The following is a 27,817-nucleotide window of genomic DNA, read 5'->3' as shown; positions in this document are numbered from 1 at the left end:
ACAAGAAGGGAATTCTTACGAAGTTTAGCTAATCTTAGAATCCAGTCTACTATATGGTTCATAGTAGCCTGAATAGGTCCGCCTCGAACGAACTCACAGAGATCCGCCTGCCTCTGCCTCCCAAGTGCTGGGATTAAAGGCGTGTGCCACCACCGCCCGGCATAAAGATGTCTACACATAGGAAATTTCAGTTGAAGATCCCACAAATATTGCAAAGTTTTATTGGATTACTATCTGAACATTCTGTGTTGTTAACACACACAAACACACACAGACACACGCTGTATAAGAAGATACTAAAACATTTAAAGTTTGCCTTCCCCGAAAGGCACTGGGACTGAAATTCACCGGCAGAGCACTTGATTCCCCATCTGCAGCACAGAGACAGAACACCACCAGCAGAGACAGGAAATGGAATGGGCTCTGGTTACTTTCTGCACAGCGGTCCATGTGAATTTTCTACCCGCCACTCAGTGCATAGGAGAACAGTGAACAGGTCTTACTCCAAGCTCCTCTTACCTCAGCCATGGTAAGCCCAAGAAATAGAGAGAAAAAGGACAAGTCAGTATGCTATTAGGAACACAAGCAACGTAAGGGAGATTATTGTGATAGAGCCTCGGATATTCTTAGCAAAATGGCAGACTTGAAAATAAATCCAATTCATTGAAATGTTAACGAATGTGTACATTGTTATGTTATATAAAGGGTAAATATCTTTCTCATCAATTTTTGCACTATATCAATGGAACTGATTCAACCTTGGTTGATCCGATATTCATGTTAGCAGCTTTTTCTTGACATGGATAAAATTTAAAGCAGGATTCTGATAAAAGACATATCTCCTGTAAAGAGCCACCAGTTGGTGGTGCATAGGCTAAAGGCCATGTTGCCCTTCCTCCCTTAAAACCCCATTACTACTCTGTGTGTTGTTGGGCATGTAATATGTATACATTGACCTCCTAGTTTGATAGATGAAAATACTCACATTGTGTTAGGAGTAAGAAAGGTCAGTATGTCTGGAGAGGTGGCTCAGTGTTAAGAGCAGGGACTGCTTGTGCAAAAGACTGGAGTTAAGTTCCTAGCACCCATGTTGTTAGATGGCTCACAATAGTTTGTACTCCCAGCTCCAGAGAAATCTGATGCATCTGGTCTCAACAGGCATCTGCACTCATGTGCATATATCCCCACACAGACACATATACTTAATTAAAATAATAAAAGCTTTTAAAAAAGAAGAAATGTCATCATTTTGTTTCAGTATTTGTTAACTTTTTTCCTCCGTAGGGAAGCATCTGTGTGATACCAAAGTACCCTTAGGATTGAAAAATGTCTGGCATAGACAAGACACATAATCAATAAATAATTGGTTTTGTTATTGTAACACTTTCATTTACTGTTATTTTGATCTTTGAAATATCTGTACTCAAAATGTACATATTGTAGGTGTGCATTGAGTTCTGCTCTGTACATTTGAAGAAAAGGATAAAATGCTGTTTCATTGTGCATGAGAACTGTTTGTTTTAAAACATTTTATATCATTTTTTAATGTAGGAATGTTTGTCACATTAGTGTAGTTCTTTGATTAATACAAGTGAGTTGATTGAAATCAGATATTTGGCCACATGGAATAGGTTCAGCTGAAATTTCACTGCCCCCGCTAGATGGCGTTAACTCATTAAATGAAATCTTCATCCTGCGGCCCAGGCAGACCTAGACCTAGATTCTGAGTATCTGGAAGGTGAGTGGCAGTGGTGCGGGGTGAGGTCTGTTGAGTGGCATGTAGCTTTCGTGGACGTTTGGTGTTATTTATTCAAACTAAATTGCTCCAGTAAACTACAGTATTTTGTTAGGTGCATATTTGGGCTGACTTTGATTGAGGCTTTTCTCTAATTGTATACCCTGCATAAACTTGCTGGGTTTCTTTTAGTTTGTTGCCATATTATCATAATTATTTCTTGGGTTTCTGGGAATGTTAGAAAGCCAATGAAACCAGGAAGCAGACATAAAGCAAGCAGGCTGTGTCAGAATTAATTTTAAGTAATAAGAAAGAAAAGCAAACATTCCAGTTCTCTTACTGAACTAAAGGCTGATGTCGTCTACAGGGACGTTCCACATTAGATAAACCCATTTTCAGTTTGAAGTTATGCTTTCATACTTTTTTTGTAGGTTATGTCTGTAGGTTCTAAATAACTAAGCCATTTTGTTTTTGTTTTTTGCTGTTTTATGAGTTCTAAAGTTGAAGTTTTTAATAATATTTTATTTCTTAAATTACAATATAATTGCATTATTTCCACTCCCCTTTCCTCCCTCAAACCCTTCCCATGAGTTTCCTTGCTGTCAAGTTCATAACTTTTTTCTTTAATTGTTGTTACACATATAGAATGCTTTCCATGTGTAAAAAAGTTGCCACATTTCATTAGAAGTGGTTTTTTCCCTTGATGATCAGACTCACACATCAAGAAAAAAATTGTTTTAGAGTTGTTAAGATGCTTGTTTTGAGCAATGGAGACTTAATTGTGCTACAGAAATTATTATTTTAGTCATTGCTCATGAGAAGTAGTGTTTGATGCTGATGGCTTCCTTCATGTCTGCTGTGCTATTTCAGTGAAAGGCAGTTCAGGTTTCTTACTAAAAAGATCAATAATCGGTTCATTTGCTCACATATAATTAAAATCTGAGAAGAATCAGGGGCTTTTGCTAATAGAGTCAAAATAACTGGATTTTTAAGTCTAAATAGGAAGGTCTGCATTCTGTTAATCAGAATGTCTTATGAGGGTTTGCTTTTATATACCCTTGGATGAGAAAACCAACAGTTGCTTCTTTTCAACCATTAGTTTGGGCACAGAAGGAATATTGTGAATTGTAGACCTATGTCTGATCACATCAGTGCACACTAATGCTTAGGGTCTCTGTGTTAACGGTACGCCATGTGTTAAAACTGAACTGAGTGAGGGGCAAGAGCACAGGGGGAGTCAGGAGAAGACATGATGATGAATATGATAAAAAAATGTGGTATGTATGAAATTCTCAAAGAATTAATTAAAGATTATACTAAAAATTGAGCTGAATAATCTCAATTTCTGTAAAGAAGTCTGCACAGGAGAACTGGTGTTTTAGGGGACAGCACTCAAGTTCATCCCATGGGTTTGTTTGCATTTTGTAGGCAGTAGGTGGAAGAAAGGATGTGAATACACTTTGAATGACTATAGGTGTATGTGTGTATGAATGAGAGAGTGGGAGGGAAGGAGAGGGCGTGTTCTCAGAACGGAGTAGCTGTTTTACAGGCAGGTCTTTGAGGAAATAGTTTAATGGGGAGAGCTACCCAGTCTTGGTGGGATCTTGTATGCATCCGCACGTGGCAAACTGTGAAATGTAGCCCAGGTGTTCCTTCATAGGATATATAATCAAGGTTAACCTTGAACTTTGATCCTCCCGCCTCCACTTCTGAGTGCTGGAGTCACAGGTGTGTACCCAGTTGATGAAATTCTGGGGGTTGGACTCAGAGCTTATGTATTATAACCAAGCATTTTGCCAACTGAGCTACAAAAGCAATGTTTGTGCACTGTGAAAGTAACATAAAGGGAGTTTGTGTAGATGAGTCAAATGAGCAAGCACAGTTCTCCAAACCTACTGAAGAGAAGCACAGTAAAGGTTCTTGATACCAAAACTGATGGCCTGAGTTTGATTCCCAGGTCTTCGATGGTAAGGAGAAAAATCAGCTCCCTCGAGCTGCCCCCTGGCCTCTGCTCACACACACAGTGTGCTCCATTTGCTTGTGTGTGTGCTTGTATGTGCACACACACACAAATGTAATAAAAAATTTTTAAAGAAATCACATACGTGCCAGGCAGTGGTAATGTCCACCTTTAATTCCAGCACTTGGGAGGCAGAGACAGGTGGATCTCTGTGAGCTTGAGGCCAGCCTGGTCTGCAAAATCTAGTTCTAGGATAGGTTCCAAAGTTACAGAGAAACCCTGTCTCAACACCCCCCCCCCCAAAAAAAAAGAAAGAAAAAAGAAATACCATACATAATCTTAGAACAATAGCTTCCTTCTGACTCCTCCAGTGTCTCATTTCTTACCTATTAAAAGTAAGATGTTTTCGTTTGGTAAAATGCAAAAATGTGTTTCTGGGTCCAAGATAATCTAAAATCGATTCACCTTGTTATACAGAAACACCATCTATTAGGTCAGACCATTTCTTAGAAAACTGTTGTAGTCAAATGTGGTGGTGCATACCTATAATCCCAGTACTTGGGAGCTGAGGCAAGAAAATTGTGAGCTCCAGGCTAGCCTCGGCTACTTAGCAAGGCCCTGTCATTCATAGGTAAATGACCAGAGAGAATTTTGCATATAAAGTTCTCTAGTGTTTAGTTTTTATGAAAGAGTAAAGATGGATAATCTTACAAGTATATGTAATTGAATTAAAAATATTTTTTAATTAAAACATTAAAAAAACATATGGGCCACAATGTGTCATTTCAGTACACCTGTACCTTGTGTGATATTCAAATTAGGGCAACATAGCTATCTCCTGAAAGAAACATTTTTCATTTCTTTGTGACAAGAATAAAGTCCTTTCTTCTAGTTTTTGTGGCATGTATAGTTCATTAACATTCTCTAACCTTAAACTATAACAGCAGATCTCACTTCTCCAATGCTGGTGTCCATTGCTCAGACTTGCCCCCCCTTCACAACCCAGCTGCCCTCCCAGACTCTCTTTTTTTTTTCTTTTTTACATAAACCAGACCAATAAAAGGAAGGAAAATATTTATTAATTGATTTATCTTTTTAATTTTTTTTTTTACTGTATGACGCCACTTTAAAAAAAACAACTAGTTTTGAAGCAAAGATTCTGAAATTATCACTTTTCTAAAAATACTACTTGAGGCTGAATCTACCAGAGCATTTTTGTTCTGGAAATGGTACATGTTTTCATAAAGATGTGTTCCTAAATGGAAACAGCACCAAGACTCTAAAATCGGGAACCTTTCCAAAACAAGCTGTTCTTGACTGGGTGAAGAATATTAGGTTGCAGCACTCAGAAAGGAGATCTTGGTGTGGGAAACAATTGATGAAGGGCAAATGTATGCATAGCATAGTCTAGCGAAGCTCCCGGCGTTCTCTCCTGCGCTGTGTGTACTGGGCCCTACTCAGGCCTCCATTTTACTGCTGTTGAATAGAATTTATTGTTCTTGCTGTTGGCCTCCTCTCATCCTGGTGAGACTCCCAGCCTTTTCTCACTCTGCCCTTTGTGAGGTGACATTGTCACACTGGGTTCTGGGCCAGGTCTGTGGTACTTTACAAGTCAAGGCCTTTTTTTTTTTTTTCCAGGTTCTTCAAAACAGGGTTTCTCTGTAGCTTTGGAGCCTGTCCTGGAACTAGCTCGTGTAGACCAGGCTAGTCTCGAACTCACAGAGATCCGCCTGCCTCTGCCTCCCGAGTGCTGGGATTAAAGGCGTGCGCCACCACCGCCAGGCAGTCGTTGATATTTTTAAACTATCAGTTTATTATTTCTGTCACTGTTAGTTCTCTGGATAGTGACTATCAACTTTTTAACTTTATAAAGGTATTATTTTAGAAGCCATGGGAGAGCAGCTATCATCCCAGCCTCATTGTAGAAACTAACACTAGAGGTAGCCCAGTGTTGACTGCATTCACAAAGGTGGTGTGAAAAGAAAGGGTCCTATGTGGTTCAAACAAAATGGTATTTTCTTTAGCCCAAGCTCTTTCCTCTGAATAGTACGCAGAACTTCCTTGGCTCTCTGTTTAAACAAAGCCCTTCCAATACAGGTTCTTCTTTCAAAATAACAAGTACCTTTGCTTTACGAAATGTTTTGTTGAAGAAATTATTCTAATAACTGTGTAATCTCAGAATGTTTCTAAACAATTCTAAATAGGTTCATGCCATTTGGAGAAAAGTCGTAGAAAAGAGTTGGAGTCTGAGTACACAATCCTAGTTCCGTCTCTGAAGCAGACCCTCTCTGTGTAGTCACTTAGCTTACCTGTCCATCAAGCTACAGAGTAACAGTGTCAGTCTCCTTAATATTTAAACACTGGGCACCTCGTTTGGGGGACTATATTTTCTGTTATTAAATAGCAATTTTGAGATTTACAAAGGGACTTGAGTAAGTATATAAACCAGGAGCTCTGGCCTGTGTATGTGTGAGCGTGTGAGCATGTGTGTGTCCGCACTCATGTGTGCATGTCCCCTGTGCTGTATCCATCCGTTTGCATGTTTGCGCACAACAGGGTCTCTTAAAATTTTGTAAAGGTATGCATCTCTCCTTTGCCCCAATGGTAAACGCTGTCATTAAATCAATTCTTATGGTGACAAAACATTTCCCAGTTCAAGTGGTAAGTTTACATGGTATTTGTTTCTTATTTAAGATGTTTTTCACAAAGCATGTGTTCATTGGGGGAAAACTCAAATCACAATTAATAAATGGAAAGTGATAATGATAAATTACTGGTGATGAATAGTAGTAAGTAAATTTCACAAAATATAACGAAGTTACAGATTAGTTTCTTTCTGGAGCATTGGCATCTCAGTGTTTTGAGCTGTGAAGGCCAGATACAAAAGCAAAAGATGAGGATGGAGCAGAGGACCACGTCCCTCAGAGGAGCTGAGCTCGGTGTTAGCCAGCACCGTGTGCCAGGTTGTAATGATTCAAATCACTAACGAAATCCCTGTTATTTGGGAGGGATTTAAACAAAAGGAGAAACAATATTAAGTGAGGTAGTAATTTTCCAGTAGTCAAATTTTAATGAAAGCATTTACTCATGTAAACTGGAGTTTTATTTTTATATATTAGTTTTTCTGTCTTATTTGTTTATACTAAAAATAGTTACTCTGTATATTTTCTTGTGAAATCCTTCAGAACCACTTCTAGAAATGGCATCATTTTGCCATAAGTATTTTGTTTTCTCCCCATCTAGTTTTTATGAAGTAGTGCTAACTCTGCCTTAATTTGATTTGGCATCCCTGCAATTGAACATTTGTAAGTATCTTGTATTATGGCCCATCTGGGTTGTCATAGAAACCAAAGACCTCCATCCTCTTCCCTCTAGTTAAAAATGGAATGCAAACAGGGCTTCAAAGTGATGTTCTTCTAGTACGAGTGACAGCCCTGTGAAGCCCTGTGAAGAACAGCAAGGTTGCTTATTGGTTTTATTCTCCCATGGCCTATCCTTCCAGTTGATTCTGATGATGCAGATTTCCTCTTGAAATATCTGTGAGATACTAATGGAATTTTTAAAATATAAGCATCAGAAAGAGGAAAAATGTAGTTAATTCCTATCCTACCTTGCTAAAGAAGTGCAAAATTGACAGTGTTTTGTTCTTCCTGAGTTGTCTAGTCTGTTGACACTACAGCCATGTGCATGTGGCAGATGCACAAGCAGTTGTTGCAACTTCAGTTTCCATTGTTGTCCCATTATTTATTTCCTAGATTATATCAATGCAGTTTTCCCTCATACACACCAATAATTTATTACACTAGAAATTTATTAGTATGCCAATATATAGTGCCCTGTCATTGGATCTAGTGAGAATATATCTTTTTTTTCTTCTCCAGAGACAAGATTTTATATAGGCCAAGGTGGCCTAAAACTCACTGCTTCCCACATTGCCTGCATCCTGATGGCCCTCTCTATGGCCTCACTCCATCAGCCATAAACCCTGACTGTGCCTGCTTAGTTGTCAGCCCACATTGCCTTAGCTTCTTTTCCAGAACCAGTCATAGCTCTGGTTTTTTTTTCCTTAAATGTCTGATATTTCTGCTTACAATTAATTAAGTACAGTGTATTTTTGCAGTAGTGTTTGCAAAATATGTGTTTATTATTGATATTTGTTGAGTTATTGGTATGGTATTATTAAATTTGAAGTGTCTTTTTCTATTTTTAAGTTGGTTGTTGTTTTTTTAAGACTTGATTTCTCTGTTTAGTGCTGGCTGTTCTGGAACTTGCTCTGTACACCAGGCTGGTCTCAGACTAAGAGATCCACCTGCCGTTGACTCCCCAGTGCTGTGATTAAAGGCGTGCGCCACCACTGTCTGGCTTAACATAGTTTTAAATATGGAAAGTGGCACAAATAGTGATCTGTGATGTGAAGTAAGTGGTGGAGATCTGAGGACTAAGTGTGCATCTCAACAGAAATGCTCATAAGGGGTGCATTGAGCTGTCATTGTCTGCTGTTTTTGAAAAGAATGTTGTAAAGCCTTCAAGTGGCACCTGCAGTTGGACTCCGCCTAGGCTTTGGTAACTGTACTTACTTACCTCTAATCCCGTATCTCAACTAATAGCAGCAACTCAGTGAGTATTAGGAATATTTCCTCATGTTAGTGAGAAACCCTGAGACCCCCTTGGCACCAGGAAGGAGCAGGATCTAGCGGCTGCCATCAGTAGAGATAAGAGGACACGTTTCTGTTGTCTTTACAGTCTGCTACCTTCTATTTTACTGGTGCTTTTTGTTTTGTTTGCAAATATGAGGCAGTTGAGAGAGGGTTAAGTAGCCTCGGCTTTCTAACCATGTAGAAATTAGAATCTTTCTTAGACCGTTATTCCCGTTTATCAATGTCTGTTTAATAAGTCTAGAAATGTTGCTAGTTGTTCAGCAAATGTCACGTTGCCACCACCCTTGCGGAGGACTGTGACCCTGAACACCGTGTAGGGCAGGCCTTTCTGTTCACACTGCATGACTCACTCCTGAGAGAAAGGCACAGTGCTGTGAACACCGACTCTTGAAGGGCTTTGAGAATGATGTGATGAACTTCTCACGTACTGACATGCAGAAATCTCTGGAAGGCATCAATCTTCGCGTAGCTGTGCTTTGCTATTGACAGATAAGGAGGTGGCCCTTTCAAACTTGTTCTTTTTTCTGCACATCATCAGTATAGACTCCTGAGTGAATTAGATTTTAGTCTTCTGCAGATAGATTTTTCTAGATTTCCCTTCTCAAATAAGCTTCATTTTTATACAGAGCAGAGTCCAGGGAAGTTCTTCCATTCCTTGCGGCTGTGCATAAATGGCTGATCTGTAGAACGCTGTGCTCACCCACTATTGCAAGAACTTACCTTTCCCTAAAGTAGTAATTTTCAATTAGTGTTGATAGCCTGCATTTAATGTTTTTATCAAGAACAAATTCCTTTGGGTTTAGTATTGCTTAAAACGTATACTCCCCCATGTTTGACCTTATCTTTTGTTTGAGACCCCACTTTCTCTGTTTCCTTCTCTGCATACCTAGAATATGCCAACAATGTTGCTGTTAGCATTATTAAGAGTACAGTAGTTTTACTACATGAGCATCGTGTGTCCCCTGAAGTGAACAGAATCTTCTTAAAGAACAGGCACATATGCTTCTTCTTAATACTGCATACCAGTAGGGATATTTACTGAATATTGCCCCATCCTTGTTCTGCCCACCCGTCTATTCATAGCACTAACATCTTTAAAATTAAGACGAGAGGGCGATTAGCGAAGCACATGTAAAACAGCAAGCAAATGAATAGTTGTGGATGATTCACAGGATGTTCCCAGAACCTTTCCTGAATTGCATCAAACGTGGGGGGTAATATCACAGATAGAAACCCACAGAAGACTGGATGGTTTGTATTTGCAGTTCATTTTCTTGTCCTCTGAGATTCAGCAATCTTTTCAGCCTCCCCCGAATGTGCGTGTATATTCCTGGGCAGCAGTCTGATTGCTGCTGATGTACTAAAACGTTTTGATAGGAGCAAAACTGTACTGCCTTCTTCCTCGTGAGCCCGGGGCTGAGATGACCTGTTTGCACATAGGCCTGTGCTGTATCATTTTTTCTGTACAGGAGCAATAGAATAAGGACTGACTCTAGGTGGTTGAAGTGTCGGTTTTAGATTCCAATAAGAGGACCTATTGCCGGTGAGGGAGGTTGAGATCGCAGCATGAGTTTGCAGCATGAGGCAGGTCTGCCCAGCAGCGGGCTATCTGCACTGTGCGACAAGCAGCACACATAAACAGAAGGCCCAGCGATGAGTCTGCACAGGTGCACTGGCTTTTCCTGATTCTTAACATGATTCTAGAGAGTGGAATTTTATCCCGCCAGTCTGAAAGCTAAAAGCAAGCATGTAGTGAAAGAAATTGTGTTCACTGAGAAATGAAAAGCATGTGCTGTTAGGCAGAGAGAAGCCTGACTGTCACTGTATCAGGACACTGAGAAGCTCACATTTGCAGGAACTGTTTCTTACAGGCATGAGCTGGCTTCATCTTTTGGCATGTGCACATTCAACATAATTCTGCTGTGAACACACCAACATGTAACACAGTAAGAAAGAAGTAAAATAGCGTCTCCGATACTGGGTTTTAAAGATACATACACAAGTCTTTTATTGTAAATACATATCCCATATTGAGGTTAAGGAGAGCTTTCTTCAAAAAATACCTCTGTGGTAAGCATTTTACAAATATACCCACAAGGTAAGTTTGTAATGGTTTAAACAAGTATTCACAGAAAAGCCAAAAGAAGAATGTGGTAGATTTCACTCATCTGTTCTCAGCAGATGAGGGTTTCCCAAGTAATTAGGATCCTATTCAAGATTAATTGTGCCAGCACCTACTTTCCTAACTGGCTTTCATTTTGTCTTCTCAAGCATGCATACCTAACCTTTGCTGAAGATGGGAAGGCACCCATCTACCTCTGCGTGTGGGGAGAGTGCTCCGGGCACTGCGTCAGAAACCCTAGGAGAATGTGTTAATAATGGATTTTTTCTCTCACTCCCCAAAAGGAAGTCATTTATATGGCCATTGTCAAGAAGGATGCAAATGGACTGTTTTATATTTTTGAGTCACTAAGCAATACATAAAGAGAAATAGCTTAACAACTAAATACCAACCCTTTACCAAGTGCCGCTTGTAGACCTGGTGTGATTCTATGTAGGTCACCTTGGAATGGTGTCACCTTATAAGCTTTAGTGTATCTGATACTGTGTTCTGTGCCTCCTACCTCTGTTAAAGCCTAAAATAGTAAATAAATAACACCAAAGTGATTGTTTTAATACTATGAAGATTATCAGAAGATCTTCAGTAACATTTATTTAAGTTGGCTCCTGTCATTCTAGTTTTCTGGCTTGGGTTTGTCTTTGCCTCCAGCTGAATATGTGAGCCAGTAACAACTGCACACAGCTTCTGCTTGAGTCTGCAGCACTGAAGTGTTCCTTTTGTGGCTGTGCTGTTCTTGCAGACTCGGTAGAACCTTATCACATGCAGCCAGTTGGTGCTGCTGGTGTGAGAGCACAGGAGAGCTCTCATGCGTAAAGTTGATGGGGTGTAATTATAAAGAAGAACGAACTGCTCACCTACTCTATCTCCCTCTACCTGCACCACAAGTGACAAGTGCTCTGATCTTCTGTAAACCCTGGAGCAGAGGCTTCACCATCTAAAATTACGACAGTATAGCTGTCACACAAACAAGCATCTTGTGAGGTATGGGTGTGCACCCCATGTAGGAATGATGCCTTCCTGCCGCTGGAGCCTCGCTTAGGAGAGGGGCACCTTCAACCACAAGGGAAGCTGCTTGTTAAACATTGTACTTTTGTGTCACTTCTACGTCTCCACTCAGTTTGTTCCATTTTCTCTCCCCTTTCTGATTAGCGGCAGAGCCGATAGCCTGCACGAGTGGGTCTCTCACTGCCTCACTGTTAGACAGCAGATAGCCCTGCCCTGTCCTCCAGGCAGTCTGTCTGACCTGTCCCGCACCATCCTTCAGTCAGCTGGCGTGAGGAAGGGAGTGAGCACACGGCTTTGAACGTGCTAGGCAAGCGTTCCACTAGCAGGCTGCACTGCTATCCCCCAGCCCTAGATTCTTTTTAAAGGGCATTGAGATAATCCTGTCTTGTCACTCTGAGCATCATGGGCAGATGTAGCTCAGGTAGCGTCTCCATGTAATCCTGAGATTATGTGCATTTATGTGAGTTTAAGACAGAAGTAGATTCTAATGTCCTTTAGTTGAAAATATCATGGGACATATTTTTAATAGGGAAAATGTAATGAGATAGGTCAAGAATGGAGAAAGAACAGTTGAACAGATCTGTGTTACTAGCGTCACACTACCAGGCCATGTTGTAAAACTGCCCTGCTACCAGAACATCTACAGGATGAGCCAAGCAGTGCTGGGCTGCTGGGTTGATTGAGTGCTTTTGCAGGCTCAGCATAAAATTGAAATAAGGCGTTGCAGAATGATGCAACTACAACCCCCCCCCCCCCGACATCTTGTTCTTACAAAGCCTGAAACATAGCACTCTTGGGGGGGAGGGGGGGCTGTGCTGCCTACAGAGATAAGTAAATCCAGCACCACGTACATTAGGCCTGTGGAGGCTGAGCAGAAGTGAAGGCTGTGGCGCTCTCACGGCACTCCTGCTGACTGAGCCCTGGGCTTGTGCGCTTGCTGGGGAAGGAGCAACAGAACCCTTAGGAGCAGTTCTGAAAGCCAGGGAGGCTTAAAAACCTCTTTGTGTGGTTTGTAGTATTATACTCCAGCCAGTATGCATATTGGTTTTGATCATCCACACTCAGGAAGGAAGGGAAATATAGTTTTTATGGCAGTAATATAAATCTGTTAGTAATTTTATTTTATTTTGGTTTTTCAAAACAGGGTTTCTCTGTGTAACAGTCCTGGCTATTCTAAACTCACTTTGTAGACCAGGCTGGCCTTGAACTCACAGAGAACTACCTACCTCTGTCCGCAGGGTGCTGGGATTAGAGGCGTGCACCGGGATGCCTATCTGTAATTTAAATTTGAATCCAATGTCAGACATGGTGATACACCTTTAAGCCCAGCACAAGGAGGCTAAGGCAGGCAGTTCTTATGAGTTCAAGTCCAATCCAGCCTACATAGTGAGTTCCAGGACAACCAGGGCTCTGTAGAAAGCCCCTGTCTCAGAAAATAAAAAACAACCAAACAAATTTATATACAGCTTCACCCTAGTGACTGATAAGTAAAGTTTCCTGTGATTTGCTTCTTTAAAAATCCACGGGAGCCCAGTGTTTCCCTGTCCTAATATTGCCAGTGTCCATTTTGTTTATTAACATGAAGTCATTGTTCCAGCACTGAAGCTTTTTTTTGCTCGAGGCTGAAAAGTTAGCAACGGACTCTCAGGATTTTTGTTGTGTGTGTTAGATGGGGAATTATATCACTCTTGTTGGGTTAGCTCCAGTGTGTGTTCCTGCTCGACTCCTAGGGGAAATGTCTCAAGAGACAGAAGTACCGAATTCTTTTTGGCATTTTAGAGCAAGTTATCCAGCCCTGTCCAGTTTCTTTGAGAACTTCCCAGCCCTTCCAAATACTCAGAACTACTTGTTGTATGTGTATATATGTACGTTTATAGGTGTGTATGTTTGTATACTTATGTATGTATATACTCTCACACTAAATTTACCTTGTTATGACCAAAATATTTGGTGAAATTAACTTAGGGGTGAAAGGGTTTATTTAGCTCAAAGTTTTAGGGTGAACAGCCCATAGTGGCTGGGAAGACAGGGTGGAACTCCTGTCTAGAGGAGTGTGAGGCAGAAGCTCCTCATGTGGTGGTGGACCAGCGGGCAGAGAACATAGTTTCCTAAGTGACTTAACTTTCAGAAACTTACCCCTAGTCGGGGCTGGGTCAGTAGCTTAGCTGGTTAAGTGCTTCTTGTGCAAATCCAGTGTGGTAGCACGTGCTGGGGAGATAGGGACAGGAGGATCCCCGGGGCTTGCTAGCCTGATCGTCTAGTTCAGTGTGTGAGCTCCTGGTTTAGTGAGAGACCCTGATCAAAACTATGATGAATGATCCAGCAAGATAGCTCTGTAGGTAAAGGTGCCTCCCTCCACACCTGACAACTGAGATGTGATCCCCACAACTGTTGGACTCTGGCATCCAAACACCGAGAAGGAGTCACCCCCAGAGACCACACACCACAGCCGATGCAAAAGCATGAGGATTTTATTAATTCTGTCATGACAGGGTCCCCCAGCATTCGGGAAGCCAAGGGACCTCGAATAGCGGGTACAGTCTTCTTTTAAAGGGGCTACAGAAGCAAGGGGGGTTGTTCTTTGACTATTCTGATTGGCTTATTCGAAAGGGCTATTACCAATAATTGACTGGAGAGCTGTTGCCAGATCAGATGAGGTAAGAGGTCATTTTGACCCCGTTTCCCAGGGGACAGAACCAAAGCATACGTATATGGGTAATTGTTCAGGAACTGAGTACGTGCGAGTGTAGCTGTTAGGTCCTTGGTTCCCAGGGGAGGAGGGGAAGCACTATGGCACAGAGGCTGAGAGGATTCAGAATTGTCAGAAATGGCTTCAGGATTGTCTTAAAGTCTTACACAACCAGCATGGTGAAAGGAGAAAACCGGCTTTCTTCAAGTTTTCCTTAACTTCCCCCCTCCTCTCTCCCTCCCTCCCCCCCTCACACACACACACACACACATACACACATACACACATACGTGAGCAAGTGCTTGCTTGTGTGTGTGTGTGTGTGTGTGTGTATGTATGTATGTGTATAACTTTTTAAAATCTGAAAAGCAGTTGAGGAAGATACCCAGCTAAAGACTGAGTCCCAGGCCAGTCAGAGGTATACACACACTGAGACCCTGTCTCAAATAAAAACAAAAAAAACCTTTGGGGACATTTCGTATAGAAACCATAGTAGGACATTTACATTGGCATGGGCATCACTGGTGTAGTATATTCTGAAACCATCTTTATATAATCTGCTTCTTGCATAACGGTGGTGGTGCACACCTTTATCCTACTACTTGGGAGGCAGAGACAGACAGATCTGAGTTCCACGACAGCCATTGCTATACAGAGAAACCCTGTCTTGAAAACAAAACAAAGTAAAACAACAACAAAAGGAATCTGCCTCTCCTCGGGCAGACCTTTTCCCCTTTCCCGTTGCTGCACCCTCCGACTTCTCTCCTGCTCGGTTCTTTCAGCTCTCTGTGAAGGCTGCCATTTTTCCTCGGATCCTATGAACTTGACCCTGCTTCCCAGCACTTTCTTGTATCTGGAGACTGATGCCCAGCAAAGGATGCCACTCCCCATAGCCTGGAGCCCCATACCACTGTGCATTCCGTCAATCTACTTGGATGTCATCCAGCTACTGTCAGCCCCAGAGACTCTGGCTCAGAAGAGTGCGTTTCAGTGGTTAGATTAGTGGAATTTACTGCAAACTAGATTTTTGAGGCAGGGATTACATATTTTGTGTAACCCCTTTCCCCTTTTTTTAACTATCAGATAGCTGTAACTTGATTGGCATCAGCCACCATGTGCTTCTATTTCCTCACTGGAATCGATTACTGTCACTTTAATTCGCCCCACAATTTCAAGAGTTGTATTTGATGTACACAAGTGGAAAGTAATGCATAAACCCATGAGTACTTAATGCTAAAGATAGCATCATTAAGGAATTTTTTAAATGTTTCTTTCAAACCAGGCATAGTGGTACATACCTTTAGTCCCAGACATAGGGAGGCAGAAATAGGACAGATTTCTGTGAGTTCCATGGCATCTTGGTCTAAATAGGGAGTTCCAGGACAGTTGGGGCTCTGTAGTGAGACAGGTCTCAACAAAAGCAGCATACAAAAACCCAAAGACAGAACTATCCAAGTACTATGAGGGAAGAATTATCAGTGCTTAAAGTTACTTGTAAGTGTTGTGATTGGACTCTGAGTCCAGTAGTGTATCTGCTTACTGTGATAACGCAGGTAGCTTCAGCAAGGGTCTGAGACAGCGGCTTTCCCCAGCCCTAGAGACAGTGTGGTGCAATAGTAGAGAACTGGATTCCAGGTGTTCCTTATGCTGGTTTCAGATACTGAGAGGTTACGTTTCTGTAAGGTGTCTGAGGCTACTTTGGTAGGGAGGCATCGTTTTGGATCATGTTACTATTACTCTTTCATTACCACCTTTGTGTTTTAGATAGTTATCCTTTTCCTCATGTTCTGGCTTGTCTTGTGGTCTTATTGCTGCTGGCAGCTTGATTCTTAGGTTTATAGTCTTTGTTAAAATCACACTCAAATCCCTTTCATTATAGCAAAACTGTGGTTACCCAGAAGGCCACTTGGATTTTCTGGTTATCTAAGACCCTTTTGACTAACCTCTTGTGGAAAGTTTTCTGTGCGATGATGAGGTCTTGTGTCACTAACATAACCACTGTCTTCAGGTTAGGAGTTGATGGCCCCTGGATATTACCTAATAGCAAAGACACTCTGACTCACAGTATTGAAAGCAGTTCTGTTCTTAATGTCTTTGGTCCTGTTCTCTGCTGCCTAGCTGGCTTCATTTCTGTTCATTGCCGTTCTGGTAACAGGTAATCATCAGTAACTGTAACAGAATGCAATGGTTAGTTTGCACACAGGGTGAGTGGCTTCGAACTCTCGGTGACTGTACCTCAGTAACTTAGATTTGCATGGTACATCCTGGCTATTGAATGTGAGGATTAGTTGTCTGTACCCAGAGCTGTAGAGGAGGAGGGAATACCCCAGGAAATATGATTGCCACAGAGACTCTGCATTTTAGCAGAAACCGCAAGAGCTGAGGCTGGGTGGGCAAATGACTGCCCTGTCACAGGTCTTCTTTAGTGACAGAATTTAGGCTGGGATTCTTCATTTCTCCTGAAGCAGAGTGGAGGGAAAATGTACAGTTTATGTATTTAAATCAATGAGAGATTATTCCTGCTTTGCTACTACTGATTTAAGATTTCTAGTGTTACAGATTTAAAACACTTAAGGTTTCTTCTGTTTCTGATGTAGAAGACTGAGGCTGAACACAGAACAGTGCAGTCCCCTTGTGTCCCATGTCCCAGAAAACGGAATCGCTGGAAGCTAGGTCTCCATCTCCACAGCAGCCTACACACATGATAGACAGACAGAACGCAACATTGTAACATTGCTTACTTTCCTCTGTAAGTGATGTGAGGAGTACAAAAATACCAGTTCAGCTACCCAAGCCCAGAAGGTTTGACAAGATGCTGCTGACTCAGTAGCTTTAGAATCTTTTTAAAAAAGTATGCTTCTAGTCTTATCGTAGATGATGAAAATATGTTTTGAAGCACTAAGACTATCATGTTCAGCATGGTAAAAGTTTCAGTGTTTGTGAATTTTAATAGTTACTTTTGTTTAAATATCAAGAAAGTGATCAATTTCATCAGAGTCTATTTTCTGTAAGATGTTTGATGCCCGACATGGTACACATTTAATACTGCTCTCTTTTTTCTCAAGAGAAACTTTAGAATTGAAGTTTGTTGAAAGGTGGTGTCTCCTTGGGAAATGTCTCATCTATGACTTGATAGATGTATTCTGCATGAACTTGATCATTTCATCTATTTACCTCTTTTTGCATCTAATTTTGTCCAGTGTTTCTGTGAAGGAAGAATTTCTTACATTATCTCAAGGGATTTCTCAGGAATAGGCAGTATATTTCATCTCACTAGTAATCCTTAAAATGACAGGAGGATTGCTCTTGTTCCCCTTCTAGTTTTAGGATCATTGCTGTGCTTTGTTTTGTTTTTTGAGTGTCTCTGGTTAACCCTGGTTGTCCTGGAATTTGCTGTGTAGACTAGGGAAGATTCAAACTCAAGGGTCTATTGTCCTCTACCTGGCAAGTGTGGGATTAACAATGTATGTTACCACACCCAGTGATCATGGCTGTATTTAAATTGTAATTTTGTCTTCAACTTGTCGGGACAGCTATTGTGTAATGATCTCAAGTCATATTTCTTTTGTAAGGAAATGGGTAGCAGCTTTAGGGCAGAGGAATGAGACACTTTCAGTAGTGAATGAGACAACTGTGACATTAACAATGCAATTCTGCCCTTTAAGTTGTGGGAAATAGCTATGGAATTTGGAGTGATGAACTGGTGGTGTGTGCAGCAGTGCTCTGTAAACAGCTAGTTACAGAGAGACGAGCTTCTGCTGGGCTGAAGCTTTAATTTACAAACTGACGGCTTCCATGTCATAGCTCATTGTAGGACACAGTGGGCGGCTGCTTTCTCATATAGCAAAAAGCTAAATTGTGCAGATTGTGAATAATTTTTATTAATAATGGTTTTCTACTCTCCTCATTATTGTGTCTGAGGTCACTTCATGTTTAAATTCAACGTTATTTTATATGTTCTAACTTATGAACCTCCATAGAGCTACAGAGTATCTTAGCCAGATTTCAATACAAAGATACATTTCAGATTGTGTTTGGTTTCTGAGACAAAAAGGCAATAAATAGCATTCACTCTCTTGATACCGTATTTTTTTTTTTGTTTATAATTTAAAATGACAACAACAATCAAAAAAATCTCGCCAGTAGGTAATGTTTGCTGTCAGTTCTGAAGATCTGAGTCCCACCCCCTGGATCCACATGGTGGATGAGAGACTGTGCTTCTCCAGGGTGTCCTCTGGCCTGTACATGTGTACTGTGGTGGTACGAAAGTGAATGGCCACAGAGGCTCTTATAGTTGAATGGTTAGTGCCTAGTTGGCAGACTATTTGGGAAGGACTAAGAGGTAGAGCCATGTTGGAGTGGTATGGCCTTGTTTGAGGAGGTGTGTCACTGGAGGAGGGCTTTGAGGTTTCCAAAACCAACGTCAGTTCCGGTCAGTCTCCTCTCTCTTCCTCTCCCTCTCTCTCTTCATCCATCTTGCCAGTAAGCTGTAAGCTCTCAGCTACTACTCCAGTACCAGGCCTGCCTGCCTGCCACAGTGCTCCTGACCATGATGGTTATGGACTGACTGACCCTCTGAAACTGTAAGCAAGCTCCCAATTAAATGCCTTCCCTTATAAGTTGCCTTGGTTATAGTGTCTCTTCACAGCAATAGAACAATAACTAAGATATGCACATGTTCTAAATGTCCCCAACATATACATGTGAAACAAATAAAGCATAATAATTTTTTTAAAAAAGCTAGCCACTTAGAACTAACATTAAAACAGTTGGTGGTACCCACCTTTAACCCCTGCAGAGACAGGTGGATCTCTGTGAATTTGAAGCCAACCTTATTTACACAGTTAACTCCAGGTCAGGCGGAGCTACATAGCGAGACCCTATCTCAAAAAATCCAACAGCTCTTTTTATGGCATCCCCTCTGCAGTGACTGTATCAAGATGAAGCTGAATAAATATCTCCTTCCCAGCCACTGACTGTCAGAAACTCATTGAAGTGAATGGTGAACGGTGAATACAAGCTTCATAGGTTCTATGAGAAGCACATAGCCACGGAAGTAGCTACTGATGCTCTGTGTGAGACAAGCTTCATAGGTTCTATGAGAAGCACATATGTCAATCTAACTCAACTTGGTTAAAGGAAAGGAAGATATTCCTGGACTCACAGATACTACTGTGCTTTGTTGGTTTGTGTCCAAAAGAGCTGCAGGATCTAAAAGCTTTTTCAGTCTCTAAAAGAAGGCGATGAACACCAGTATGTTGTCAAAATACCCCTAAACCAAGGTCAGAAGCCTCCTGTTACTCCACCTGTCCTACAGCATAAACACCCATGTATTGCTCTGAGAAACAACACACTAAGAAAAACAAGGAGGAGGCTGCAGAATATACCAAACTTTTGGCCAAGAGAATGAAGGAAACCAAAGAAAAACACCAGGAACAGATTGCCAAGGGATGTAGGCTGTCCCCGCTGAGATCTTCTACTTCTAAGTCTGTGTCCAATCAAAAAAGTCTTTAAGAGTAACAAATAAATTATCAAGACCATTAATCAAACCATTTAATTTGATGTTAAAAAAAATCTTGTGATTGGAAAATAATTGACATTTAAAATAAAAGTAGCTGGGGGCTGGAGAGATGGCTCAGAGGGTAAGAGCACTGGTTGATCTTCCGGAGGTCCCGAGTTCAGTTCCCAGCAACCACATGGTGGCTCGCAACCATCTGTAATGAGATCTGGTGCCTTCCTTGCCAGCAGTACATTGTATGCTTAATAAATAAATTTTAAAAAAAAGCATTTAATTGTTGACTTGAGTTGAAATTTTACATCCTCAAATTATTATTAATTCCATCCCTTGTTCTCACACTTCCCTAAGCTCTCTCCACTGTCAATATGTTGAAGCCAAGAGGGACAGTACAGTATAGCGTGGGATTACAGAGAAGATGTAAATTCAAGGAGGCTGGCTTCTGACTCTTGCCTCTTTTGTCTTTTATTACGAATGTGGCAACTACTATTTCTAGCATGCAGCTTTCCTTTATGTATGTGTGTCACCACCATTTGTCCAGGCATGCTTGTCTTTACTGTTTAAGGTGGGGATTGAACTGGGGCCTGGGATGTACAACAGAAAAGCTCTGCCATCACACCGCAGCTCAGCTTCTATGCTTTGTAGTGGGCTCTGCAGCTCTGTCCACACCTTTCCTGCAGTCCCCAGGCTCCTAGGACCCCTTCTATATAAGTACAGTTCCATTGTGGCAATATTGTTAGTGCTTCATTGCCATACATACCACATTTGGGAAGAAGCTGGGGTTGTGCTTACCTGTTTGAGTGTGAGTGAACTAAATAAGAAAATTTATTTTTAAAATAAAACTGCTTTTTACTTTGTTATTAAAATAAACTGCTTTTCCAATAGGCTAACCCTTTGGAGATAGAATGTAGATTTTAGTGACATGAATAAAGCTCCAATCTGTGGAGATAAAATGTAAAATGCATTAGTGCAAATGTGTGCATGCATGATGGAGTGTGTTAAAACAGAATCTCGCTCTAGTGCCCAGGCTGACGTTGTGCTCATGGCGGCCTTTCTGCTTCAGCTTTCTGGACTTAGAGGCATGAGCATGAGCACCTGTCTGAAGTGTGTGTTCTGAAAGAATAAACTCCAAAGCCTTCACTGACCAGCCTCAGCCTGTGTGTTCTCTGCCATCTGATAAACATCCATACAGACAGTGATTGGGAAAAGCTTTGATCATGTGAACTACCCTGCCCCTTACTTCATTTCTATCAGACTATACCAATTCCTTGATGCCTTGCAGAAACTGTTTGTCTAATTCTTACTGAAATTCATCTCAGAGAAATGAATAAAATAGTTATTTTTAGCAAAATATATTTTATAGCCACAGCTACCAATATTCCTCTTCCTCCTCCTCTCTGCTGGAATTCTCTCCTATACTCCCCTGGGAACATTCTCTCCAATAGGGTCACTGCATAATATCGACTTTTCTTACTGTATTAAGTGGGGGAGTTTACTGTGAGCTTACTGCTTTCTTCCCGTATTTTTGCTCATGGCGGATCTCTGTGAGTTCGAGACCAGCCTGGTCTACAAGAGCTAGTTCCAGGACAGGCTCCAAAACCACAGAGAAACCCTGTCTCGAAAAACCAAAAAAAAAAAAGATATTTTGTGTTTCTGTTCACAAAACGGTTGAATCCCACTTGATTCTGTTTCTTTAAGCAACACATACCTTTGCTCAGAATTGTAGTTTCCTCACCAATGTCAATAACACATGCAGTTTTGTTTCATGTTGAAACAGGGTCTGTGCTTATTCTAGGTTGGCCTAGAGTCGTCCTGTCTCCATCTCCTGAATGTTGGCTGGGGTGACAGGCTGTGCCCCCACTCGTGGAGGATAACTGTATGACCCATTCTGAAGAAGCCCTGTCCATTTGCTGCATCCTCCGTGTTAAGGAATATGGTTCATTATAAATGCGATAGTTGAATTTCAGTTGAGCATCAGAACACCCCCTCACTCACTCCCTCAGTGCCATTTGATAAATTCTGATACCAACAAATACAAAGTTTTCCAGGTTAGTTTCTTTATTCCCATAAAATTTAATGCTCCAGTTTCATTTTGAGCAGTGGATAAGTCTGAAGACTGGACATGTGCTCGTTGTATCTTAGGCGGGACGATGAATGGGACTGGTCCTTCATATTTTAGTTTCAAAACTTCCCTGTCCGCCTCTTGTTGAAAGATAAAGGTCACATTTTCAGACTAGACGTTAGTTCTTGGGGAGAAAGGGCGAATGTTTAAGGCATTACTTTAAAAGAAGAGTTTTGAGTGGGTGTGGCTTTCTCATAGTTGATTCGGAATGCATGATGTTGCACAGAGCACAAGCTGGTCGAGTGGCTGTGCAGAAGCAGTGATTTGAAGCACCAGCACCCAGCTGTGCAGAAAAGAGTCAGTGCTTTAGTTTCTTTGAGAGCCGCGCCCTCGAGTCTGTGCGCAGCTGTGATGGCAACAAGGGCTGAGTCAAACGGGGGTGATGGGCAGGCCCTCCCATTCTCCATGCCCTTCTGTGATCATGGCCAGGGAACTTGGGACAGCTGCTTGCGATAACGGGAATTCAAACGTATACTCTGTTTATTGTATTTGTACAATTATGAATTTTCCTTTTGAACCCATCTTGCTGTCATGTGAACATGTTGATAGTATCACTGAATGTCATAGTACTGATCACCAAGGCCCTGTGAACTCTTTTGCCTGCACAAGCCCAAGTGAAACCACATGATGGAAGAGTCAAGGAGGTGAGAGCTAGGCGTAGACTAGGTTCATGGAGCACTTGTCAGGATCAAGGGCAGGACCAGCCCTTCCGGAAGCAGGCCACACAGCCCTGTTTTTTATAGAAAATACACTGAGAGAAGTCTAGAACTTGTTTACTTTCTCCCTCCCTTCTACCATCATTCTTCCTAAGTTTTCTTTTTCATTTCCTTCAGGTATCACTTCTTAAAACAACAACAACAAACCTTTATAGCCGAGTATGGTGGCACGGGCCCTTAGTCCCAGCACTCATGAGACAGAGGCAGGCAGATCTCCGTGAGTCAGAGGCTAGCCTAGTCTACATAGTAGGTTCCAGGATAGCCAACACTATACAGAGAGGCCCTTTCTCAAAAATTAACTAATAATACTGATAATAATCCTTAAAAAAAAAACCTTTTTAAACTTTTTGGTAATGTCAAGTGGCCAGTTTGTGATATTTAATCTTTTCTGAGAACTTCAGGATAATGGACTGAGATAATTAGCCACATTCAAAAATCTCACTCATATGTGAACACCATTGAAAATCTGTTTATCTACTGTTACCTCCAATAGTGGCTGACGAAAGACTCCATGATTTCTTTGTTCAAAACATGATGGTGAAAGTGTAGGCTTATCTCCTGGGTGGTGAAAGGGTGTCCTTTGTATGGGGCATTGAGAATACTGCCTGATCACACTTGGTAAGGATTTCTCATATACTCTTGTGTCTTCTCTCACTTTTACCCAGATTTTGTGCTAACCCACAGCCAGAGCCCTCTGAACTGCTTTTGTGTGTTTACTGAGTATTGAGACCGCGGGTCTTAGAAAATCTGCTCTCAGACCTGCCTTGCTGCCTCAGGGCACCTCTGCCCAAGGAGTGCCTCTGCCACAGAGCTCCCTGCTCTCCACCCCTGGGTTTGCTTCTGACTGCACTCATGCATTTAAGTGACAGGAAGCAACAACATTCTCCAAAGCTTGAGCTCTTTTCAGACAGTCACAGCAATGTGCCTGTGGTGTTGCAGTTGGTGAGTAAAGCCGGGACAGGGGTCGGACTGTTCTGCTCCGGGCAGTGCTTTGAAACACCAGAGCTATCTTCTGAGGAAAACTTTACCCAGTTCATGTGATCCAAACTGTCCAACCCACAGGCTTTTTCCATCCTTCTAAGGACTGGCACAACTTTACAAGTGTTTGGATGTAGGTGTCCCTCCTCGTCAGCAGGTTCTGGATAGGAACAGTTATGGACGCAGTGGGACTCACTGGACTCCCACTCTGCCTCTGGTTCTGGTTGGCCATCACCCTGCTCTAGCCATCTGACTGAGGAGTACGCTAACCCGCATCTCTTTAGTTCTTGCCTCTGCTCTTCCTTGCTGCTGCACACAGCACTGCAAGCAGGTCCTGGACTTGGTGTCTTCATTGTAGTTCACTTCAGTAGACAGTAATCAGGAGAACACACTGTAGTCCCTAAAGATGGCTGTAGAGAAGACACCCTGTCCTTCTGTGCCTGGTATACCACTTAGTTTCCCGTGCTGTTTCCTTTGCAGTTCCTCCCTACCCCATCCCCCTCTTTCCCTTTGACAAGTGTCACTCTTTGAATTTCCTCTGTTGGTTTTTGTTTTTGTTTTAGGAGTTTCTTTCTGGTGATGCGCACTTGCTATTTGGGGAGAGGAAGACCGAAAGCAACTCTAATAATTATTTAATTTTAAATCACTAAATGTTCAAACAGTCACCCAGTGCTACCATCTCTGTGCGATACTCACAATGACCTGCAGGACCCTCTCCCGTAAACCATAGCCCTTTCATCGCAGTGCCTTTTATGCTCAAGAAATATAGTTTGAAGACTTGAACATTATTTATATAAGCATTTGATAGTTTATTAAATTTTTTACACTGCTTGTGTCTTCTCCAAAAACCTTGAACTGCATTAAATTTTTTTTTTTTTTTTTTTACCTAAAAAGACCATGCTAGTATGGAGTATAATGTATAGTTAGTTTTCTCCCCAAAATTGTTCTTTATGTGATATTTTCATTGCCTGGAAAGAATCAATGTTTAAAAACTTTTCAAGAATGTATTTAGTATTGACTTAAATGTTTTAAAATCCATTTTGTGAACATTTTACTATTCCAGCATGCTAAGTGAGGTCGCTTTCAGGTTCGGGTCTTTAGAGACTGTTAGCGGCAAGTCAGTTAGCCCCACATTAGTAATTTGCAGATTAACCTGCTGTTCTTGGTTCCATTAGCCCTTTATTTACAGCTTCCCTTTGAGGGCAGGGGGTGTAGTTCAGTTGGTAGACTGTCTGACTAGCATACGTGAGCCCCTGGTTTCAGCCCCCTGCATTGCATACACTAGGTGTGGCAGTGACACATACTGTTTCCCAAACTCCAAAGACGACCAGTTCAAGTTCATCCTTGACTACACAGTGAGTTCGAGACTAGCCTGGGAGAGCCTTGTGCGTGAGACCTTATCTCAAAAAGTTAATCAAAACTACTAATCTCAATAGCACTAAGCTTCATTTTCTTCAGCATAGTCTACATCAGAAAATATCAACCTTTATTATCAGAAAGAGCAAGCTGCAACTAATTGAATCCACTTGAAAGTGTTAGAGGAAGAATCGTATTTTCCTTTCTGCCAGCCACTGAGACAGGAAAGTCAAGAGTCCAGCCAGGCCCCAGATGGTGGGGCAGATCCCCTGAGCCAGGGACGGGCCTTCAGTCCTACTGCTTTGCACAGTCTGTGCAGAGAATGGGGACGTTTGCTTGGCAGCACAGTGCTCAGTAGATTGGAGCTGTGAGCACGGTCGCGCACTCATCACAGCTCTTACTTAGCGAGGAACTGTACTCTTGATAGAGTCTGGTGCTATATCTTAATGACAGTGTTCGCAGGTAAGGACGGATAGATTATTATAATAATGAAAATATCCAAAAATACATCCTTTTTTTTTTTTAAAGCACAATTCAGGAAGTTTATAAACCTTGACTTTAGATTTCATTCCTTTGTTTACATTTTTCTTTTGTTTTGTTTTGTTTTGTTATTTTGAGACAAGATCTCACTATGTAGCTCTAGCTATCCTAGAACCCACTATGTAGACCTGGGTAGCCTGGTAGCTCACAGAAGTACTCTTGCCTCTGCCTTCCGAGACACACATCGCTTATGTCTAGTTTAACTTTAAATTTCTTTTCCATTTAATCAAACTTCCTCTCTGCCTAAATAGATAGCATATGATTCTATACATATATTTCTAAAATCTGTCCCAGCAAAGAAGTCCTACTCAATAGTTATACATTTCAGTAATTCAGAATGCTTTTTGCTTATATAACATACAGCAATTTCTTTATTTAAAAACAAGGGTGGGAGAGAGAAAGAGTGTTAATATAGATTGAACTGGGGGCCTTGCAAATGTTATGCAGTGCTGTGCCACTGCGCCAAGTCCTGAACCCTACTTAACGTTTCAAACTTGGGTAGATGCATGATGTGTGCTTGAATAGTCAAAGTTAATAATGGTCAGTAATGTACTGGTCAGTTTTGAGTACTCCGTATAGATTGATCGGCTCAGTTGTTGCTCATAAGAGGTACTCTGTTATCTCGTTCTACAGACCAGAACACTAAGGGACAGGTTGAAAACACCTGGCCGGCAGCATATAAAAAACTGGGCGTGTGTTTAGGCAGTGTAGCTCCAGAGTTATGCTTCTGCTGCTGTGCTGTGCTTCCAGCCTCGCATGCCAAGAAATCTGAACTGGCTCTAGCTGCTCATCCCTATAATCCTAGCATTTGGGAGGCTAAGCAGGACAGTGGGTTCAATGCCCGCTGGGCTACATAGTGCAGCTACCTCAAGGAAAGGATGTTGCCAGGGAGAAAAGAGAAGAAAGGAGAGACGAGGGGGGGGGGATGAGGGAGAGTGGGCTCTACTTCACTTTTTAACTCTGTATGCTTCAGTTTCCTTCATATATAAAGCATTTCTGATAGCAGTGGTCTCATATTAAATAAAATACCTATAAGGGTTTGAATTCCTCATGTTAGAGTCTGTACATTTTGTTTTCATTTGGTAGAAAAGAGTAGTTGAGCAGCTGCGGAAGAACCTGATAGTCAAGCAAGAGCAGCCGGACAAGTTCCAGATACAGCCATTGCCACAGTCTGAAAATAAACTACAGACAGCACAGCAGCAACCACTACAGCCACTACAGCCACTGCAACAGCAGCAGCAGCAGCAGCAACAGCAACAGCAGCAGCAGCAGCAGCAGCAGCAGCAGCAGCAGCAGCACGCCCAGCAGTCAGCAGCACCGCCCAGCCTGACTGCATCCCAGGTAACCGTGTGGGTGAAGCAGCCCGGGCTGAGTTCTGGGGATTGGTTGGTTATTGGTGACATAGCACTGGCTCCTACGCCAGCTGTCCTAAATTCAACTAACACCAAACAAAGTTTTCTGGATCAGTTAAATGCACTGGCAGAACGAAAGAGCCTTCTAGGGAGCAAAAGTTAAATGACTGAGTTGGGAGTGTGGCTCATTCATGAAGCCATGGGTTTGATTCTCAGCACCACATAAAACCAGGTGTGGTGGTTTATGCCTATGATCCCAGCACTCTGAGGTAGAGGCAGGGGGATCAGGAAGTCAGTCACCTTTGACTACATAGGCAGTTAAAGTTTGACGCCAGCGTGGGCTTCATGAGATCTTATCTCAAATAAAGAAAAAAAAAAGATTGAGGGAAAAAAAGCTAAATGATTTCCATTGGGAATGGAACTCAGCAATAGAGTGCTTGCCAACCATGTCCAAACCTAGCAACACACATGAACACACTTATCTGTGCATACATGCATGCTAAATGATTTTCTGCTGTCTTCAACAACAAAGACAGATCACTGAGCACCCCGCTGAGTTAGAGTCTTACTGGAGACTTCTGGGTGTCTATTTGTATTTGTTTCTACAGTGATTCTACCTCTTCTGGAATTGTTTTTCTGAAGCTTGTAGCAGTTAGGCACGTAGCTGTCCCAATGTCGCTTTTGGGACCATGTAAAAAGAATCGTCCAAAAGAGTGATATGTTTTTATTATCCATAGAGATAACATGTTCATGTCAAGTCCACATTCTTGAGAATGTATGCGGGTTCTCCACTGGTGGAGATCTGGAATCAGGGTGCAGGTGAGACTTAGAGCTAAGTGGGGCTTAGTGTTCTAGCCTGATGCAACTGTGGAAATGTTTTACTGGGAAGGGGCATTTGACCTAACACACTGAAAGGACATATTTGGAATTAACATTTGATTAAGAAAATTATTCAGACTTAACCTCTACAGACATATATTATGAATGTACTTTTTTAAGAGGAACCGATGGGCCTGAGGAGGTGGCTCAGTTGGAAAAGTGTTTGCTGTATAAGCATGAAGGACTGAGT

The 27,817-nt window shown here is 41.8% G+C and overlaps 1 protein-coding gene across 18 annotated transcripts in view; it reads left to right on the top strand.

The window, feature by feature from the left end:
- Window positions 1-27,817, top strand: part of Phf21a (PHD finger protein 21A) — a 165,807-nt gene that overhangs the window by 108,381 nt on the left and 29,609 nt on the right. For all 18 annotated transcript variants that reach the window (XM_050124346.1, XM_050124344.1, XM_050124347.1 and 15 more), the window contains one exon: window positions 26,483-26,737. In XM_050124346.1, the coding sequence (XP_049980303.1) occupies window positions 26,483-26,737 (255 nt within the window). The remainder of the gene's footprint in view (window positions 1-26,482; window positions 26,738-27,817) is intronic.

The sequence above is a fragment of the Alexandromys fortis genome, unplaced genomic scaffold (assembly GCF_014885135.2).
Source record: "Alexandromys fortis isolate MF-2015 unplaced genomic scaffold, M_Fortis_MF-2015_v1.1 scaffold_222, whole genome shotgun sequence".
NCBI lineage: Eukaryota > Metazoa > Chordata > Mammalia > Rodentia > Cricetidae > Alexandromys > Alexandromys fortis.
The sequence above is the reverse complement of the archived record's forward strand: the minus strand, read 5'-3'. Positions and strand labels throughout refer to the sequence as shown.